The sequence below is a fragment of the Phycodurus eques genome, chromosome 15, assembly GCF_024500275.1.
Source record: "Phycodurus eques isolate BA_2022a chromosome 15, UOR_Pequ_1.1, whole genome shotgun sequence".
NCBI lineage: Eukaryota > Metazoa > Chordata > Actinopteri > Syngnathiformes > Syngnathidae > Phycodurus > Phycodurus eques.
The window spans coordinates 18,073,427-18,095,192 of NC_084539.1; the positions used below are offsets into that span (position 1 = coordinate 18,073,427).

The 21,766-nt window shown below is 42.5% G+C and overlaps 1 protein-coding gene across 3 annotated transcripts in view; it reads left to right on the forward strand.

Moving 5' to 3' along the window:
- Positions 1 to 21,766, forward strand: part of LOC133413994 (mediator of RNA polymerase II transcription subunit 13-like) — a 100,075-nt gene that overhangs the window by 76,687 nt on the left and 1,622 nt on the right. Inside the window, exons 6-31 of one of the 3 annotated variants that reach the window (XM_061698992.1) lie at positions 429 to 626; positions 2,196 to 2,360; positions 3,077 to 3,233; positions 3,317 to 3,421; positions 3,524 to 3,817; positions 3,902 to 4,171; positions 4,493 to 4,706; positions 4,837 to 4,915; positions 5,000 to 5,121; positions 5,851 to 5,947; positions 6,028 to 6,248; positions 7,253 to 7,431; positions 7,832 to 8,760; positions 9,010 to 9,189; positions 9,269 to 9,498; positions 9,570 to 9,768; positions 9,857 to 10,136; positions 10,584 to 10,836; positions 11,705 to 11,893; positions 12,510 to 12,733; positions 12,825 to 12,967; positions 15,149 to 15,307; positions 15,704 to 15,868; positions 17,476 to 17,639; positions 19,712 to 19,876; positions 21,282 to 21,391. In XM_061698992.1, coding sequence (XP_061554976.1) covers positions 429 to 626; positions 2,196 to 2,360; positions 3,077 to 3,233; positions 3,317 to 3,421; positions 3,524 to 3,817; positions 3,902 to 4,171; positions 4,493 to 4,706; positions 4,837 to 4,915; positions 5,000 to 5,121; positions 5,851 to 5,947; positions 6,028 to 6,248; positions 7,253 to 7,431; positions 7,832 to 8,760; positions 9,010 to 9,189; positions 9,269 to 9,498; positions 9,570 to 9,768; positions 9,857 to 10,136; positions 10,584 to 10,836; positions 11,705 to 11,893; positions 12,510 to 12,733; positions 12,825 to 12,967; positions 15,149 to 15,307; positions 15,704 to 15,868; positions 17,476 to 17,639; positions 19,712 to 19,876; positions 21,282 to 21,391 — 5,491 coding nt within the window. Of the gene's footprint in view, positions 1 to 428; positions 627 to 2,195; positions 2,361 to 3,076; positions 3,234 to 3,316; positions 3,422 to 3,523; positions 4,172 to 4,492; positions 4,707 to 4,836; positions 4,916 to 4,999; positions 5,122 to 5,850; positions 5,948 to 6,027; positions 6,249 to 7,252; positions 7,432 to 7,831; positions 8,761 to 9,009; positions 9,190 to 9,268; positions 9,499 to 9,569; positions 9,769 to 9,856; positions 10,137 to 10,583; positions 10,837 to 11,704; positions 11,894 to 12,509; positions 12,734 to 12,824; positions 12,968 to 15,148; positions 15,308 to 15,703; positions 15,869 to 17,475; positions 17,640 to 19,711; positions 19,877 to 21,281; positions 21,392 to 21,766 lie in introns of all 3 variants that reach the window. The other 2 variants (XM_061698988.1, XM_061698991.1) reach the window with 2 other exon arrangements.

Genomic DNA, 21,766 nt, shown 5'->3' on the forward strand with positions numbered 1-21,766 from the left:
AATTACAAAATGTCTTAAATTTTAGGGCTTTCGTTTTCCCAAAATTAAAAATTAAAATGTAATCCATTGTTCTAAAGTCTTTTAAAAAAAGACTAAATACAGAACAGTACCATTTTTTCTTTGAAAATCAAAAATAGAATAGATGAAGAATATGAAGAATATTGTCATAATGAGACCGTATGGAGCAATCCGAATGGACATAATCAGGTTATAAATTTGGCTTGCTTAAACCTGTAACTATCCTGATAATGATCACTCATTTAATATTAAATTGTATTAAAGCGGAAAGATTTGGATCTTTTTTAGACTCCAATTGTATCCAGTGTGAGGTAAGACATAAAAATCAATTCATCTAACGACGACGATGCACACAGTAGTTGTCACTTCATTGTTCTAAGCACGAGTATTTCATCTGGTGTGTTTTGCAGTGATCCTGAGCCCATACGGTCTGAGCGGTACTCTGACAGGTCAGGCCTACAAAATGAGCGACCCGGCCGCACGTAAGCTGATGGAGGAGTGGAGCTACTTCTACCCGATGGTACTGCGGCGGAAGGAGGGAAGCGGCGAGGGGAACGAGGAGCCGGCCGATGATCGCAACGCTCACGTGGCGGTGGAGGTGGTCGTCGGTACGCCAGAACTTCCCTCGTGCTGCTTCAAAAGCCACCGCCGCACGTTAAAGCCGGAATCCCACTGAAATCACTTTAGACCACAGCGACTTTGTTCTGCTTAAGCAAACACCGGCGAGCGCAATCCCATAAATTAGCTGCCGCTTCGCTCTCTCCTCTCTCACTTTCGTTTGAGGTATTTGCCAATGCTCTTGAAAAGCACCTTCACAGTCTTTTATCCCGGTGGGGAAAAAAAGAGCAAATGATGCGGAGGGAAAAGAGGATGAATGAAACGACAGGAAGTTCAAATTGGGAAGATGGAGCCGCAACTCCCGGGAGTTTTTTCTAATCAGTATGGCCCCATAGGGTTTCTTTGACCTCATTACAATTAAAACTGGAATGGATACCAGCCACTTCTAACTTCTGTCCTTAATTTATAAGATAACGTGTCACCCAATTAAAAAAAAATAAAATACAGTTTTAAATAATGTAATTATTATAATATAAAATATAAAAAATGAAAAACCCAATCCATGCATTTTCACTATGCATGTACTGTATAAAACATAAACCTTTATTTTTATGGACTTAACCCTTGAGATGAGTCATCTCGTTTTACAGGGGGTCTGCAAATATACAAAGTATTTTATTTTTTTGTATTTTATTCAATAAACTGCTGACAGCATAACTCCCCAATTTAAAATAAAAATATTGACATTTAGAATTATTATTTACAAAAAAATGAAGACTGGTCAAAATGCCCCCCCAAAAAAAAGGTTTGAGCATTTCTTTGGGTGTCTGGGCTACAAATAATAATCACATGCATGGGCAATTGCGTGTATATGTTGATGATGACTAAATTGTGTTAAACTTTTGTTTTTGTAAGTTTTTTTTTTTTTTCCCCCCAACTGATTTCGGACAGTTTTGCATCGCTGAATCCGGAAAGGACATCCCTTTTTCTTGTTCAGGTCAGGTTTTTATGCCAAGTTGTTAACAGTTTAACAGTTCAAATGTTACAATCTTTGCTTACTGTAAATTGAATAAGAGAAATTGATAAACGGACCAGTAAATTGAATGTTACGTCACCATTGTTCAAAATTCAGGGGATGAACCACAGTTTATTTGAAACTCTAACGCGAACATGCCTGGACATGGAAACAAAAACGTGGCCACAGTTCAAAAAGTTGACCTGATTGAGCAAAACTATTGTGATGTTTGGATTCAGCACATCAAAATTGTCCTAAATCAGCTAAAAAAATAAATAAAATAAATCTAAGGCAATAAATCAGTGTTTTCACGGTCATAACAGCCCCAGAGGGAATCCATAACTATGATGTGATATGTGACAAAAATTTGTTTGACACCCTTGCTATACCGCCACACCAAAAGTGATCTAAATCTGTTTAGAACTTGATGGTTTGGATCCAGATTGCGATGAATTTGTCTTTCGGTCATACCACAGACACACACGCCATATTTTGTCCAAATCTGTTCACAGCCTCAGTAAGTACTAAATATGGGAATAAACAAGGCCCATACTTCTCAGGACGTGGAGCTGCAGCCTCGTCATGTCCTTTTTGGTCTCCTCAGGTGGAGTAAGGATGACCTACCCAGCTGCTTTTGTGCTGATCGCCCATGGCCAGCTGCCGGTGGAGCCGCCTCCACCTGCTCCTGCAGCTCAGAACCTTGCCAGAGAGCAGAACCACTGCAGCGTGCCGCTCACGCCGCCGACGTCGCCGGAGCAGCCCTGCTCGGGTAACGACTACACGCAAATGCCATTCCTGCATGCGTACCGCCAGACACGTTGTGTTCGCGGGTGAGTGTGACGAGAGATTTTGACGACGTTAAAGTAGACGTAAATAGGGAGAGGTAAAGTCAACCGCGGTCAGGATCTTGATTGATTGAGATCTTGGGGCGGAAAAAATGTGGACAGCAGCGACATGGAGGAACGTGAACCAGAGAGCGTTAACGACGACGGCAACAGATTCAGAGAAACAAGACCAAGGAGATCCCTTGGCTTATTTAAGAGAATCATATGATGTTGTTGGCTGAATGTGCTGTGATTTGTGCCAGGTTAAAAAACACAAGCTTCTCGTGTTCAGAAATTCTCTGTGTAATCTGAAAAAACCCCACATAAAAGTAAGGTTGTTATCAGTTGTTATCATTAGCTCAGACCACAATGTTAGCAAAGCTTTGGGAAGAGGCTATTTTGACAGCATAAAAGTTTAGTTCAATGCTAGTTACCTCTTCAACAACATGCGACACTATGTAAGTTAAAAAAATAGAGGAAACTGCATGGTTTTCTTTTCCTGTTGTGTCAAGATTTCAAAACGGGTATTTTTAATTTTATGACAAAGTAAATTTCAGAGTCCGAGCATTTGAAATCAGTACTTCTACTTTTATACAGTGTGAGTATTTTTTGCTACCTCCATTTTATGAAAAACTGAATGCATGCTTTCTTGACTTTCCAGCGGACAGTGGATTCGTGACTTCGGCCTCGAGTGTGCCAACACCAGACAGCACTATGGGGGTCACCAGCCTTAGCCCAAAGCATTCTGGGAAGAAGCTAACTTGTCAGGTGGTCCATCAGGCCTGGAGGGAGTGCTACCTCAGCCAGCCTCAGCACACGTAAGTGACGCCAGACCACTCCCATTCCCAGTTCCGACTTGGGAATGTAGACCTGAATGGGTACATTTGTTTGTTCTTGGCAGACTAAAGCAGCCGGCTGACATGACGCCTAAGAAGGAAGTGCCAAACGGAGTCACCACGTGGGACTTCAATGACGTCGGAGCGCGAGCGCCTTGCAGCTGCTCGAGGTACCACGGAGCCACGCTCAAGCTGTTCACTGACGGCATTACAATTACTTTGTTTCTTCTAAAAATGTCATGAAATCGATTTTATTTTTTTTGGTCTTTCAGGCTGAAACAGCAGAAATTGACAACGGCCACAAACATCTCCAACCCCCAGATCGGTGCCAATCCGTCCTCCGGCTCATCACTATACGCGGTTTCCGTACCCAAACACAAGACCAGCGACAAGACGGAAAAGGCTGACAAACAATCAAAGAGACCGGTCGTGATCCCCTTCCACCACCGTGTATCTGTCACCCAGGAGACCCCTCTGGATCAGGACTCACCTGGGGGGCCCCAGCTCAGTGGTCTGGTACCACTGGAGCCACCTATGGAGCCTCTGGCCACTCTGGCAAGCTGCAAGTATGCCAAACCGCTCTCCAACGGCAGGAAAGCTCCAGAGTCCCTTCTCTTGTCGCCAATGTCGCCGCTTCCTCCCACGCTTAGCCCACACCCCCGGGTGCAGGACACGGAGGTACTGGAAGGGCCGCTGGACATCCACTTATGTCAGGAGGCAGCCCCGGGCATGGGGGTGATGACCAGTGAGACGGTGGTGTACACGGCCCTGCTGAAGCAGAGGGAGAACGGGGCCGGTTGGTGGAGAGGCTTCCGGACTCCCAGGACTGATAAGATGGATTTCAGACCTCTAGAAGTCTCGGCTGATAAACCGGAAGAGGGGAAGATGGAGGCAGTTCCTGAGGGAGCTCTGCTAAAGAGGTAGGAGAGATATCATGCTATTATGAGGGAGCACAGGAAGAGATACCAGATAGTAAACAACTCAGGGAGCGATAACAGGAGGTGAACAAATATGCATTTGGAAAATTTGCATGCATTTTTTTATTTTTTTTTATTGAAATGTTTCAAATGAAACACATTTGTAGGAGGTGCGAGAAAATAACGTACAAGTTATGAGAGGTGTGAGGTAACCCAGCTCCCTGGAACATGGCAATGACAGCGATGCTATGTACCATAGAAGCTAATGTGCCATTTAAGTGCTTTCGAGCTTTAATTTTAATGGATTGCAAATGTCCCTCACAGACTTTACACACATACGCACAAGAGATTTAAAATCTCAGACGAGAGATTGCGGGACCACGTCCAGACATTGGGCCTGCTCCAGCAGCCGGGCGTGGAGGCGCTGCGCGAGCCAGGGGAAGACCCCTACGACTTCAAGGAAGGCGACATCGAGTACACGTTTTCCACTTCCAAGAGATTAAAGAGTCAAGGGCGGGAATCCAGCAAGAGAACCAAGGTAGGGAAATACAGTCTGTGAATATTAAAAGCAGCTTGACTGCCATTAGCCTGTATAGGCTTTCAAAGTCATCCTTTAATATCCATTAAAAGCTGAATCTCTTGTCTCATTCTTCCAAATCGCCCAACAGAGTGAAGAAATCACCAGCAATGGCAACCTGCCAGATGGGAAAGACGCTATGTCCATTTTTAACTCCGCTCCCAAATCAGGTGGCACTGACACTTCAATACTATAAGCCAACTTTGTTGGCCATTTATAAGTCATTGAGCCTTAAATTGTTTGTTTTCCTGAAGACGAGTCCAGTCCGGACGATGCGGCCGCCAAAGCCAATCCTTCTCTGACCCGAGAAAAAGACCTAGTAGTGAACATTTCGGATCTGGACAACATATTTGATGAAGATGAGGAGGAGCTCGGGGTGAGGCATCCAAGGTTCTGTTTGGGAAATATGAGGAAGTAGCAACACTTCTACCTTTACAAAACTAATAGAGCATTTCCTCAAGTCGTGGCCCCTTTTCAAATTAACGCGGTGCCAATTACGGACATTTGCTAGCACTTACAGTAGTGGATATTTTTGGATGAATTCAGTCTTACCAATTTCTAAAAATGCAATTTGTTTCAAAGTACTGGTAAATCATACTGACATATATTTACAGCACAAAACAATACAGTACAGTAAATAGGCACAGGGCCCTACTGCAAATAGCGAAAAACCACCAGTAATTGTATTGTATTGTAAAAACGCCATTCAGCAGAGCAAAAATCTACCCATGCGGCAAAGACTCTCTGTAACTTTGGCTAAAGACCCAGGCTAAACTGATGCACAGTATCCCTTCATCGTACATCCTTGATACCAATTACTACCATTAATATCATTATTTATATGAGAAAGATATTACAAAATATTATCATAAAATCTGTTCAAATAAAGGCTCTAAGAAAATGCCTCAAATTAAAGCCTGGCACTTACTGTAGTGGGATGAAAAAAAATCCACTATTTGAGCTAATGCTTATTTTGATCATTGTAAAGGCACTTACTATAACTTGTGTTTTGGCTCTTATTAGGCGTACCTAATTGAGTGTATATTTCTCTTACTGATAAACAATATTGGCCCGATCCTCTAATCTGATGTGTACTGATTTGTAGACGGTTTACCCCAACCAGCACTCAACCAAACTCACAGTATCCACAGAGGATCGTCCTCTGAGTAAAGAAGGCAGAGCGGCAGTACCTTATCCATCAAGTGAGTTCCGATCTATTCACGGTCATACATAACGCTCCCAAAGCATTACGCCATAATAAATCTGCTTTTGTCCACCTCAGCAGTAGCAGACCTGCAGCGTATGTTCCCCACACCACCCTCTCTGGAGCAGCATCCGGCCTTCTCTCCCATCATGACCTACCGGGACACGCCGAGCCAGGAGCCCCCCGCGCCCAGCGGCGCGCTTGATCACCTTCTTCTGCCCATCACCTCCAGCCAGCTGCCTGAATTCAGGATAGAGCTCGAGGAGGGCGTGTCTAGTCCCTGGCAAGAAGATTTCAAGGTTAGGACAAGTAACATAGGAGTCACAATAAATGGGGCAGTCAACCTTATTTGCGGTTTCGCAATTCACAAATTCACCTATTCGCGCTTTTCTCTAGGAAACCCATCTTCGGCTATTTGCTGAAAAACAACCTATTTGCGTTTTTGTGCAAAGATGCCATAAGATGGAGCCAAAGCCCTGGCTAATAGGAAAGTAGTAATAGGTGTCAAGGAACTATTTTTAAAGTCTTTGATCTCAACTGAGAGCCTAAGGTCTCTGTATTTCAGTGAGGAATGACGTTTAGCCTGGGTTGTTAGCGGAAGTTACGGAGAGTCCTCTTCGTATGGATATGTATTTGCTCTGCTACACATGCATTCCCGGTGCATTTTTTTGTAATCAAATCATCTGTACACATTTTAGTTTCAAGGCTAATGTATTGTAATGTAAGATGAGGTTGAAATTTTATCAGTGTTTTTGGATCACAGTTTGTTGTATATATCTATTGTTTTAATTAATTTATATAGACAAATATGAACATTTGTGGGTCGTGTCAATTCCCAGTTTTTCGCTATTGGCTATTTTCGCTACTGTATTGAGAAACACCAATTAATACAAGGGTTTTAAGTTACGTTTAAGTGTGGTCACAGAACGAATTGAACGTTGAATTTAAATCTCAAGACACCACTGTATATATTTTCACATCCTGTCCCAAAATGTCCCAAAACATTTGCTAATTAAACGCCAATGCGACTTTCAGAATTTGTTGAAATCCACTTAAAATTCTTCCTTAGCACGGGAATCAATACAAGGAGTCACATATCCACTCTCTGAGTTGTCTGGCTTATACCTGTAGCTTACTACTAATTAAGCATCCCAGCGTTGTATTGATTGCAGGTACTGTGCAATTGCTGGAAAATGCTAATTATAGCTAAATGAATCCAGTTCCCGCTACAATGTGGATCCACGCAAGGAACACAGGCAACACTTCCAAAGCAACTCGCTGTCTTTATGTCCCATCTGTCCAGACTCAGGTGGTCTCCGCCATGTTCGCGCCACTTTCCTGCTTACCTAGTCAGACTTCAGCACCGCTCAAGATTCCCGAGCAGTGCTACTACCGCCCGTCCTGGGCACTCCTGCCCAAAATGGAGCACATCCCAGCTGTCATGCACACCCACAACAGCGGTTTCGTCAGGGATGGATACACGTGAGTAATGTGCAATGACAAGCTTAAGTAATATAGCATTTTGGTTCGGCGTACAATGTTGGGTTTAAAATTTCTCTCTAAACGTATGATCAAAAATAGTAAATGTGCAAAATTTTCTTTGGGTACTCCAGCTTCCTCCCACATTCCAAAAACATAGGGGAACTCTACATCCATAGTTTAGAATTGAATACGCCTTGTTGATTAAAGGTAAAACGTCATCAACAACTAAAAGGAGTTCAGTTGCCTCGATTCAACTTTTGCCGATTACAATGGCATAACTGGATGACTGTGAGTCTACACAGTGTCATTCAGTTGTTGTTTTTTATATCGTAGAAGTGTTTGAACAATGCTTAACTTTGACCTTGGAAATGGTGTACGAACATGTTTCGGTGTCTTTCAGAAATATACCAAGTGTCAGCGCTCTGACGGACCAGGACTACAACCAGATGAGCGGCACTACGGCTTCTGTGAGCACCACCGTGGGCATCCTGCCCTCTCCGGCCACACCTCGTTTCTCTGTGCCCACTCCGCGCACCCCTCGCACGCCACGGGGCATGAACCCCGCCAGCTCTGGCCAAGGTTCCGTCAAGCAGGACGGTACTGAGCTGAGCTCACCGGTTTCGACCCCTTCCACCAGCCTACCTCTTAGCTCCGTGGAGCCCCTCGCTCGGCCCAGACCCTGCCTCCCCGAGAGCCACAGCCTGTACGCCATCCTCCTCCTGTCGGACTCCGTCCTCAACGTCTTCAAGGACCGCAACTTTGACAGCTGCTGCATCTGTGCCTGCAACATGAACGTCAAGGGGGCGGACGTAGGGGTGTATATCCCCGATTCCACCTGCGAGGATCAGTACCGCTGCATGTGTGGCTTCAGCGCCATTGTGAACAGGCAGCTGGCCCACGGCACGGGCCTCTTCCTGGAAGACGAGCTGGATATTTACGGACGCTCCTCCGAGGTCGGACGGGCCGCCGAGAGGAAGCTGGCTCTTTGCCGGCGGGACCCGACGTTGGGCGACCCCAGAGCAAAGCGGCCTCAGGATGCGGCGCCCGCCTCCCCGTCGGTCGTGGTCTTACTTCAGGAGCAGTGCTCCCATCCCATTTCGTCCCTCGCCTCACTGCACCTTCCTCACGGTTATTCCAGCTATTCCCGCAACGGGGCGCTGCTCCAAAGTTGGATGTCGGAAAAGCAGTGGGCGGACGGGAGCGATGCCTGTGTGGAATGTTACAATGCTTTGGAGCAGGGGCTGCAGTATGTGGACAACTCCACTGGGGGGAAAGTCGATCCAGCTGTTGTCAGAAGTACAGCTCTGCATCCCTGGCCTCACACTAATGGTAAGATTCGCATTTGGCGGCTAAAGACGGGAGGTTTGTGGATTAACAATCCTGAAACCAATATCTGGGTATATGTTTTTTTTTTTAAATTTATTAATTCCTGTCTTCCTTTGTGTGATCTTAATCATGTATTGCTGTGTTTCATGTTTGTTCATTTGTTTCCTCGGTGTATAGGCTCTTGTTAACACGTGTGTATCTGTTCTGTGTGCGTGTGTGCGCTTGTTTCCGTGTCACTGTTCATCGCCGCAGTGGTGGACATGAGCATGTTGTCGTCCCAGGACATGGTGCGCTTGCTGCTGTCCTTGCAGCCCTTCCTGCAGGACGCCATCCAGAAGAAAAGAACCGGTCGGACGTGGGACAACATCCAACACGTTCAGGGCCCGCTCACTTGGCAGCAGTTCCATAAAATGGCGGGGAGAGGCTCGTATGGTAAGAAGAACCAATTTTTTTTTTGGGGGGCCATCTGATTAGAATCAAGCCAAGACACACGGTGGAATCTTGTTTTCAGGTTCCGAGGAATCTCCGGAGCCCTTGCCCATCCCCACAGTGCTACTTGGCTACGACCGAGAGCGGGAGTTCCTGGCACTGTCCCCTCTGGCTTTGCCTTTCTGGGAGAAGCTCTTGCTGGAGCCTTACGGGGGGCAACGAGATGTGGCGTATGTGGTACTCTGTCCCAATAGTCCTCCACTGTTGGCTGCAGCCAGAACCTTCTTCCAGGAGCTCAGCTCTGTTTACGAGGTAGTAAATTGGATTGAATTTAATACAAATGTCTCCAAGAATGTCCCTCATGATGATGACTTCATTCCCAGACGTGTCGTCTTGGGAAGCACCGTCCTCTGACCAAGGTGTCCCGGGATGGCATAATCCGCGTAGGGGAGGAGGTGGAGCCAGAAAGGCTTGAGGAGCTGGATGTGGACCAGTGGTTGACTGGACCCTGGGCTGGAGAGCAACACACAGACAACCTCAGCAAACTGAAACTTTACGCCTATGCCTGTAAGCTGCAGCTTGGTAAGAACCTCCATTGTAAACTTCACGGACATATGACGTACATACAGTATACCAATTATATATCCAAATTCTCTCTTCACTCTTGCAGGACCCCAGCTGTCAGTCCTGCCTTTGGACAGCACGCTTCTGTTGCCATCCAAAATCCAACAATCCACCTCTTCAGCGCAGCCTGCGTCCTCCGGTCAATCGCAAACGTGGACATCAGACGCAGAACCAGCTCCGGGGGTTGTCGGGACAGCAAAAGCCTCCACTCCAAATGCAGCACCCTCTGGCCAGACGGGGACGACGACCCCTGGAGGGTCCAACGAGTCAAAGGGACTCTTGAGTGGCACACAAGCAGCCAACACACCAGCAGAAAACCCTGAAATGTAAGAGCCAAAACAACATGCTCACATCTCAGCTCCGTATTTGTATTTGTTTGGCATTTGGCAGTACCGTGGAATACTGTTTTGCACATCTACCTCACAATCAAGAGGTCCCAAGTTCGAATCTTGGCTCTGGCTTCATGTTCTGGCCGTGCTTGCGTGAGTTTTCTCTGGGTACTCTGGCTTACTCCCACATTCCAAAAAAATAAATAAAAAATAAAATGCATGCTAGGTTCATTGAAGACTCTAAATTGTCTAAATTGTCCATCTGTGCTCTGCAATTGACTGATGACAAGTCCAGGGTGTACCCTCACCTCGCGCCCTAGGTCAAGGTCAGAAAATGGACACAGCACCATCTTCTGGATCTGGTGTAACACTGCTCCAGTTGCCCCTAGTGCAAACACCCTTGAACTACTGCACCTGACGGTCCCACCCTATTACCTTTTCCAGCACCGCCGAGCAGTCCAGAATAGGCGTCCCGACTGGTCCCGACTCCACGGACAGCCGGACAAACCCACCAGCTATCGTTGTTTACATCGTGGACGCGTTCCTCAGCCCAACTGGGGTGCGGAGTGACGGAGGGGAGGAAGAGGAAGGTGATGAAGTTGAGGCAGGGAGCGTGTGGCTGCTCGGGCTTCTTCGATGCTACACGGAGATGTTACAGACCCTGCCTGACACCATAAGACCTGCACTCGTTCTACAGGTGGAACATACTCTCACTCTGTACTTCTAGACCCTGTAGAGTGAATTCAGAGTTTTAGTTAATATTACACACGAAGAAAATTGCTGAAAATGTGAAAAGACTGAAAACTAGTACTCAATTCTGGAGATATAGCGTTAAACTTTTTTGCACCATTTCGGTTTTCCTGATTTTTGGGGCAGGAGAAGAAGAAGAAGAAAACAAATAACATTACATGTCGCATGCTCTTGTTTAAGAGCTAGCTAGCACTGGCTTGACTTTTATGCTATCAAAACAACGTTTGCATAGCATTGCTAACGATGTGAACTGACTTACAAAAAAATGCTAAATTAGCTCGTCGTAGTAGTAGTCTTTATTCAGTTAGCTTTTAATCAGTCTTCTCAATCAAATCAAAATTCATTAATAACTTACATTTTCAGAAACCAACAGAAAAACATTATAGTTATGAATGTTTTCACACAAACCAAAAAATAAACTTAATAATCCTTAGAAGCAAAACTAAATTAATAAAACCGTTTTAGAAAATAAAAAAACAAAATCAATGCACAATTTGCACAACAGTCAAGTTAACACAACCAAAAGTTCCAACATTGTCACATTTTCTTTTGTTTGTACCTGATGTGTGTATATATTTTTTTAAACAAAGAAAGTGAACCACACCTTTTCAATTAATTTTCATAATCATTCCACAAATTAACACCTCTCATTTTGAAAAAAAGTAACTAGCCTAGCAGTAAGTACTCCATAGTAGGCGGAATACAAAGTACAGAAATCTGTTTTCAAATGTATGGAGTAAAAGTTGCAGGTTATACTTGAACAAGCACCAGAACTTCAAGCTGAGAGCAAGCCTTCACCACTGTTCTTCTGGCAGGTGGTGCCATACCAGTACCTCCTGCAACCTGCGAGTGGGGAGAGCCACATCTACCTGCAGCACCTGCGCTCTCTGGCCTTCTCCTGTTACTCCCAGTGCAGACGCCTGCGGCCCCGGCACACACACATCAAGTCCTTGACCGGCTTTGGCCCGGTGTCCACTGTCACGTCTGTCCTCAAGAGCCCGGATGTAAGTGATAATAATAATAATAATAGTAATAATAACAACACATGATAATTTATCATCGCTCTGGGTGTCGCTTTAGTGCAATAGTGTTAGCTCCATGAGCTGGGTAAGCTACTGTTAACTATAATTTTGTGAGGAAAAAAATGGTGTATTACTACAAAAAAGCCCATTTCTAATTAGTGAATGTTTAAATATCCATATTGTATAATTGATGCAATTATTGCCATAAAATTCTCCACTGCATAGTTGTTAAAAAGTTTAGACAAGGTTAAAATTAAGTTCACTTGTAAAGGTTACAGTGCATTTTAGGTATACAGTGGACCCCTCCACCACAAATAGAAAAAATCTGCGGATAATTGATGGCCATTATAATTGCATTGATTTATTTAGTTATTTTTTCCAAAAGAAAACATGTTTAAACCCCTCAAATTCTTGACTAAGCGGGGATAAACCACCACTAAGTGTTTTCTGGGTCGGTTTCCACTCCCCCCCCCCACCCCAAAAAAAAACAAAAACAAAAAAACAACTATTTTAGGGGGGGAAACAATTCATTGGAAAAAAAGTAAAAATATGTACTTTCTCCTATTTTTGTTACTTGACATGTTTTTCCACGCCGCAGCATCCGAGCCCAGTCCATCTGTACTCGCCCCCCTTCATCCTCGGGCCCACCCGCCCCAAGCAGCCGGAACAAGGAGAGATTTGGGCCGAAGTCCCTCCCAGATACAACGTGCTCTTTGTGGGTTATTGCCTGTCACATGACCAGCGCTGGATCCTGGTGTCGTGCACCGACCAGCAGGGGGAGCTGCTGGAGACGTGCATCATCAACGTCGATGTGCCAAACAGGTTGGTTTCGACTTCATTTTTTTTTTTAAAGCAAAATTATTGCTCGTCTCCTCGTATTCAAACTTTTCCCAACTTAATTTTTTCACTGCAGGGCACGCCGCCCGAAAGTGTCCGCTCGGAAGATGGGTCTGCAGAAGCTGTGGGAGTGGTGCGTCGGCATAATCCAGATGACCTCACTACCTTGGAGGATTGTGATTGGTCGGTTAGGGAGACTGGGCCACGGCGAACTTAAAGGTGAGTGACATGGCTTCACTTTCTTGAATTAGTTTACTGTACAGTGGTGGCTTGAGATTGTGGGAGTTAGATTTTTTGCTGTGACCACACTCAAATCACTTGTAACTCAAATCATCTTTCCCCATTGAAATGAATGGAAATCCCAATAATCCGTTCCAGCCTGACCCCCAAAAACAACACGACTTGTTGTAATGTGTTTTCATAAAATATTATTTCTTTATTTATTTATTTATGCGGCACGGTGTTCGTCTGGTTGGGGCGTCTGCCTCACAGTTCTGAGGACCGGGGTTCAATCCCCGGCCTCGCCTGTGTGGAGTTTGCATGCTCTCCCTATGCTTGCATGGGTTTTCTCCGGGCACTCCGGTTTCCTCCCACATTCCAAAAACATGCATGGTAGGTTGATTGAAGACTCTAAATTGCCCGGAGGTGTGAATGTGAGTGTAAAGGTTGTTTGTATATGTGTGCCCTGCGATTGGCTGGCAACCAGTTCAGGGTGGACCCCGCCAAATGGATGGATATTTATTTATTTAATGTATTTAATCATAATTATTTAAATTTATTATTATACTATTCTATATCATATTTCTTCAGTACTTGTATTGTAGTATTACAATTATAGAAACTATTCCTATTATTCTTTTTTAGTAACTGAAAAACAACCACAAAATTACTTATTTTGTTTTAATAAAACAATTTGACATATTTGTTTATGCATTTATTTACGTTGTTAGATATTTTTATCAAAAACTATCATTTTATGAAAAGTTGCAAGTCAAATTCAGAGATACGCGCTGTTCACTGGACGGTTTTTGTTGTTGTTGTATTTGTTTTTAATTAGAATTACTAGGCATACACAGATACCAATTATTTTGGGGTATGAGTATGAGTAGTACAGACAATTCCATTTGATTACTCGCTAATACAGAGTACCGATACGTGATAGTTCCATTATGTCTTACAATTGTGAAGACATTTTTTTATATTAATCAAATGTAGTTCAAAAACACAAATCTTTCTTGAAGATGGCATAAATTCCAGACAAATGTTACACTTTTTAGGGAAATAACTTGTCATGAGTGTCATTTTAACATCGAATTGCATGTTTTGTTAAGTCTTAAATGTAGCCTGTGAATAGAAGGCATTTGATTATGTGGTGTCTCAGGCTGAACACTAGGGGGCACTATGTAAAGGTCTTGGCACTCATGTTTACCTTAAACTCAAATTCACGGTGGGCCAAAATTAAAAACTGGGACGACGTCGCAGGCCAAACTCAATAGTTAATGAAAAATCACTGCAATGCGCATGTTTCCCTTCTCTGCAGATATGTAGCGTTAAAGTTTATCATATGACAACAAACTTAAATTTTGCTTAAACACTGAATCTGGAATAAACAAACTTTAATATTATAAACACGAGAAATCAAATTTGCGATAAAAGACATCGGTGGTATTTGTTTGTTGTTTTGTATTTAACTAGATGACATGAATTCTTCTGTCTCTCCATCTTCCATGTATCTATCTCCAACTACCTTTCTTTTTTATGTAAATCTTTTTTTCAAAGGCCAACAACAAAACAACCAAAAAAATAAGAATGTCCTTCAGTAAAAATCCGTCCCTGCCTAAGAGTTAATAAAGGGCATTTAAAAAACAAGTCATATATGTTAGATTCTTTGTTATAGCCACATTGCTCCGCAGACGACAAACAGGTCTGTCTTTTACTTTAGTGAACAGACAGTCTGCCTCCCACCTGTTTTGGACGTTAACCGTTTTCCATCTTTCATTTGGCCATTCTGGGATTTGTAATATTAGTGACGCATTAGTGGTGCTATATACTGCCGGGCCAGCTCTAATACACATTTGATATGGTCTTGCGGGCCCAATATAATTACTTCGTGGGCCAAATTTGGCCCCCGGGCCTGAGTTTGACATAGATGCCTTAAAGTGTCTACTACTTAAAGTAGTATATCACATAGCATCGGTGTGTAGTATCGGTTCATTTCTACGAGTACCGTACAGAAGTACATTATCAGCATCCATAATAATTACTTTATGCGAGTTAGCACCTTAGTCGGCTGGTCAGTTTATTTAACACAGTGATGAAGATGTTGTCTTGACTTAGCGACAGGATGATTCATTTGAAAGAGTCTTAGGTCACGCCGCTTTGTCTTTGTCTCTCCGGCAGACTGGAGCTCGCTCCTCGGGGAGCACTCGCTGCATTCGATAGGGCGCCAGCTCAGGGAGGCCTGTCGCATGTGTGGCATCTCGGCGGCGGACACCCCCTCCATCCTCAGTGCCTGCCTGGTGGCGATGGAGCCGCAGGGCTCCCTCGTGGTCATGCCCGGTAAGTAGAGGCAGCACAGTGGAAACACTGATAGCTTAGATCATGAGGGTTTTCAAAGTGAGGGCTTCGTGTTCATCAAAATCGAGTAATACTGCGCTCAAATTTAGGGGGAGGAAAATTACTTATTCAATTGTAATGTGCCTAAATACAGTTTTAAAAACAAACAGTTCTTAAGGTTTAAATGCAAATGTGTTGAACTTTAAAGTGAAATACAACTGAACTGTACTTGAGCAGTGATTCTTTCACATACCACTAGAGGGAGCCTGTGTACCACTAATGGGAAACATGCCACACTTGGCGAATCACTGGTCTATATAATTTTTTTAAGCACTGTATGTAACAAAAACAAAAAGTCAAATGAAACAATATTTTTTTTTGTGGCATGTTTGCGCTCAGACGCCGTGACGATGGGCTCGGTGTTCGGCCGCAGCACCGCCCTGAACCTGCAGACGTCGCAGCTGAACACGCCTCAGGACGCCTCGTGCACACACATCCTCGTCTTCCCGACGTCCGCCACCACCCAGCTGGCGCCGAGCTCTTACCCCACTGAGGACAATAACGGTACTCATTAGCTTTTACTGGATAATGTAGTGCCAAGGTCGCATCTTTAGACAGCCATAAAGCTACACATGCATGCCCAGTGAAATTATGGGCTGGGTTGTTGGTGGAACAGCGTTAAGTTAGTCCACCTTCACAGATATGACTCATAATGATAGCGCTGTTTGTCAACCAATAAGCCTGTCGTCGCCAGAATTTTGCAGGATTTTATAAGTAACATGCTGAAATTTGTAGAACATTTGTGGGGCATGTGTCAACAAATACTTTAATACTACCTTTGTTAACATTATGACGTTCTTAGACAACCAAATCATGTACTTTGTTTTTATTAAACAATGGAGCGATTTTCACAAAAGTATGGAATAAGCCATTAAATATTAATGCAGATCCAGAATTTATTTTCCTACCTTTTGTTACTGTATATATTATATAGTATTTTTTTCATTTATTGTTGTGTTTTTATTACTTGCTGATTTTTTTTATATACATATATTTTATACTTAGATTTGGGCCAAAATCCAATATTTTCTTTATACTTTTGTTAACATCGTGTGATTATTTGACAACCAAATCATGTTCCTTTGTTTTATTTAACAAGCGAAGCCGCGACTTCCACAAAAACAGGGAATAAACCATTAAAAGCTGCTGAGGATCCAGAATTTTATTTCCCCATGTATCCTTCCCTATATATATATATATATATATATATATATATATATATATATATATATATATATATATATATATATATATATATAATTAAAAAAAAATTTTTTTTAGATTTAGGCATGCACCAAATTTCATTATATTATTGAAACATAAGCAGTAGGTGGGTATAATATGGTACTGCTTTTGTGGATCACCATAAAAATTTCCCATGCCACAGACCAAATTGATTTTAAGGTTTTGGGGTGAAAAGTGTCGTGTTAACAGCACATGTGTGTGTTGTGGCAGGACTCACTTTTTTTTCAGTCATATTCATTTGCCAGAAATAAATCCAATTCCAATGTAAGAATAATACAGTGTACAGCATAGATGTCAAACTCAAGCCCCGGGGCCAGATGCGACCCGCCACATCATTTTGTGTGGCCCGCGAAAGCAAACCATGCTCGTCAATTTCCGTGATTTTTGCTAAAATGGGTAGCCAAAATCCAAATTGTCATAATAATAAACAGTAGTGTTGAGGTATTCCATTTTTCTGTTACCAAACCCTTCTTCTACGGTAAGTTAAACAAACTATTATCCTTGTCTTCTGATTTAAAAACTAGTTATCCCTCAATTTGTTGTGTAATGGTAATAATATGATGTGGTGATTAAACAATTATATGGTTTCACTGTTCTAATGGCCCTCCGAGGGATATCATAACTGCAATGCGGCCAGAGACAAAAATGAGTTTGACATCCCTGTGTCACTGTACAGCAATGCAATGAAACATGATGGTTATTTTACTCTATTCCACCAACAGGGGGCATCTTTGCTCCCTTTCACTGACAGAATGCCTTGTGCGATTTGTTACTTCCATGCCCTACCACATTGTCCATTTTGATCACATAGTGATACATTGTTAGCCAATTAAAAATCAGCAAATTAATGACTTTCGTTCCCGTAGATGACATGTTTGACCTTCCCTTTCCTGACGAACTGGAGAACGACATCGGCCACGACATGATGCTGATCACGGGTAACCTCCATCCTTCTCCCAACACCTCCCCTGTACCTTCGCCGGGCTCTCCGTCCGGAATGGGAATGGGATCCCATTTCCAACACGCCAGGGTGAGCGACAAACAAATAATTGCCCTCACCTCTCCATAAGACAAATTATAAGTCGATGAATGCTTTTAAAGATGGAAATCGTGTTACTGCGGCATCAGAGCAGTAAAAAAAAAAAAGAAATAGAGTACTATGCTAGTACACAGTACTATGCCATATATTGCTAAATCAGGGGTCCCCCTAAAAATTACATAATTTGAAGCATGACTATCTTAGTAACTGCATGTGCTAGACCAGTAGTTTTCAAACCTTTTCCACCAAGTATCACTTAAAAGAAAACTTGTCTCTCCAAGTACCACCAAAAGTATATATATTATTATTGTAAGCCAAGTACTACACGATAAGAATCAATGTCCCAGGCAAATGAAATTAAGTAGGCTTCATGTTGATAAATAAGACTGATCAAATTTCCAACAATATATTCAAGCAGATTTAGATTTTTATTGCAGTTTTCACAAAGACACTGATTGAATTTAACGGAAATTTTAGCTGTATAGAGGAACACGAGTGGTAGGGTAGCGAGTTTTCTTGTCTTCCCACTGAAAGAATCAACAACCTTAAACTCTGTTTTTACACATCTCGTTCAAATTTGAGATATTTTGAGAGATAATAGGCTAGGTTATTAACACTGAAATCATGTCACATTTGTTGGGACAACCGCAGTATTGGTGCAGTTGTACCTAATGAATTGGTCACTGAGTGTATATTTCTTCACGCAGACGGGTATTTAGCAACATACCTGTTGCAGCTCAACTCCACGCGATTGCATCTTGACTCACACGTGACATCACACGCGTCACATGACCAAAGAGCATGTGAGAGTGAAGCGTTGCCAAGCGTGGAGGAATTTGGCTCCGAGGCGAAAGGGGCGAAGAGAGACGCGATGACAGTTGCTTAACAGCGCAATCGCAAAGTCGAGAGCAGCGTGACTCCAACGCGTTGTCGCTCACCTGAGGGAAGAGATAAAAGTATACTTCAGACTTTACAGCTGCTTTGATTTGTGGGAAAGTTGGAGGCGAGTGCATACCTGGAAAACGACCGGATGACGCTGTTTTACAGAAATAGTAACAGTCGACATGATTCCTATCGTATACAGTAACTTTCATCTGCTGAAGTAAAATATCCTTTTGGTCTATTGTATAGTAAATATACGAAATCAACCCCAAATTTCCCAAACTTTCCAATAATCCACAGTTTACTAGAATTATCAGCAAGTAAGGGCGGGAGGGGGCACAATTTATATACGACCACCATTCCTCACTTACCAGCAATCTTTCTTATCTTATCAGCAAACCCTTTTCCTAAATTTGTCAGTAATCTTTTTCTAAATCCACCAGAAATCTCTCTTTTCAAAAGTTAACAGCAACCCCCACTTTTCTAAACTTTCTCGTAACCCCTTTTCCAGAATTTTCCTGCAACCATGATTCCTGTACTTCCCAGCAATATTCCTGTCCTTATCTTGTTAGCAATCTCCCTTTCCGAAACTTTTCCAAAATTTACCAGCAATCAAAAAGCAGTACAAACGTACTTTTTTGTAAAACGCTATCTCCTGGATTTGTAGGCATATTTAGAATCTTTGACTTTGTGATAATTATAATAATGCTAATTCTGGAGTCCAGTGTTTATTTATGTATTGGCTTTGTTGAATCAAATACATGTTGTACATTTAATTAAACATATATGTAAATGGTACATTTTTGGAGTATTTTTGTTGACACTGTGTTAACTGGGTTATAATAATAATGACGCATTAGGTCACATATATGTATTTCTTTCAATTTATTTAACTATGTTTATTACCTTTATTTTTTTAATTGACTGGGTGAAATCACATGGTTAGTGAAGTGCTTGGTGGCCATTCTGCTTAAGTGAATAAAAACGGTTCCTTGCCCTTTAAAGGGCTGCACGTAAACGACCGCATTTCATGTTTGTTTTTTTTTTTCACCCTAGAAATCTCACACAGGCCTTCCAGACAGACTGCATTCATTTCCTTGAACCATCAGTGATGCATCGCCCTTGTTTAAGCATGCGTTCACCATGCACATGGTCAATAATTGAATTTCCTGTTTGCACAGAGCCAGGGGGAGCGCTTACTCTCCAGAGACAATCCGCCGGAAGAGCTGAAGCAGCAGCCGCTGGCTCTGGGCTACTACGTCTCTACGGCACAGGCCAGCGGACTCCCGCACTGGTTCTGGGCCCCGTATCCTCAGGCTGAGAACCAGTGTCCTCTGTTCCTCAAGGTACTCAAAACGCGGCACGTGTGTGACACGTCGATTTGGGTCTCATTTAGAATAAAAAAAAAACCAGTTACTAGAGCGGTCGGAAAAGTCAATAACTATCAGAACCGTAACAAGGTATATGCAAACGTAGCACCTGTGACCACTAGGGGGCCCCTATTAGCAATTAACAGTCGAGTCTACAGCAGTATTGCAGAACAACAGAGTATAAAAAACATTAAATGTCTGGATTAAGGTCACATCGGTGTATATTTTTTAAATTAAAGCTTTTCTACATTTTTACCGTTTTAACAATTATGAAACTTTATATTTCTGTTCAATTACATATCTTTTTGTGTTTGCTTGATAGTATAATACAGTGGAATCCAAGTTGTTGTATGCTTTGAGCCAGTGGTTCTCAAACTTTTTACACCAAGTACCACCTAAGAAAACACTTCGCTCTCCAAGTCCCACCAACATTAAAATACAACAGCGTGGCGGGCCAAAGTGATGATCAAAATTTAGAAATTTTATTCCTATAAAAAAAACTGTCATTGTATGTCACTGTAGCATTATGTACATTTTGAATATTAACACTACACTGAAATGTGAAAAAGTAATGATTCAGTTAAAATGTACATACAATTGTGCCTAAATAAAAGTAAAAAAACAAATGGTTCTTAAAGATTGATTGCAAATGTATTGAACTTAAAACTGAAATACAACTGATATAGGGCTGCAACTAACAATTATTTTCGTAATCGATTAAGCTATTGATTTTTTTCGATGAATCTATCAAGAGGATAACATTTTTTGTCAATTGGTCAAAAAACATGACCATTATTCCAAATTGACAGTGCAGAAAATGTTTATGATTCATTTACCGATTAGGTCCGTAACAGCCATCGGAAAATGGGCAAAAATGTTGATCATTGTTTCCCAAAGTAAAAACAGATTGCAGTTTGCTAATGTCTTATATTGAGTCAACTCAAAGATCAGTCCGCTTTCATGGAGGACTACAGAAAGCTGAGAATATTTACTGTTGAGAGGCTGAAATTCTGAGGATTTGGACCATTTTAACTTATATAAGTTCTCTAAACGATAAAACGAATATCAGAATAGTTGTGAGTTAATTTGATAATTGATTACTTGTTGCACCTCAAACCTAAGCTGTTGTATTTAAGTGATTCTTCGCGATACCACTAGAGGGAGCCCGCGTACCACTAGTGCTTCTCGTACAACACTTTGAGAATCACTGCCTGAAGTGTTTGTATAATTTTATTATTTTGTCTAAATTTGGTCCCAGCGGTTTTATATGCTCGGTTTTCGTTGAAAAAAAGCGCTTGACTCGGCCAGTGTGACCGGGTTGACGGCACGGACGAAGTTCCTGCGTGTGACGCTGTGCTGACCGCTCGCTGCTTCTCCGCAGGCCTCGCTCCACCACCACATCTCCATGGTCCAGTCCGATGAGCTGGTGGCAGACAAGACAAAGAGGACCCCTCACCCGCTCGACTCAAAGACCACCTCTGATGTGCTCCGGTAAATATACAACACATGTCGGGTTTCCTGGCCGCGAGTGTCGAATGTGATCTAAAGTGACTCCAGAAGCTCTGCGGCCCGAAAGCCACAAGGCAGTGCTGTCATAACTTATGCAGATGACGTGAAAAATTGTTCATGGTATTATTTATTTTAACTTCTTAGCACACAAGTTTTTTCTCACATCACTCTCTTACATGTGGTCTTTGAGCTCGTCCAACAACTTTATCAGCAACACATTTCTACGGTTATTATGATGGGAATAACAAATTCAGATTGCCAAGGTCTGAACATTTCCTAAACACGACAAATAACATTTTCTGTGTTGTAAATATACCTCAATGAACATTATTGGTCATACGTACAATACTGTCTTAC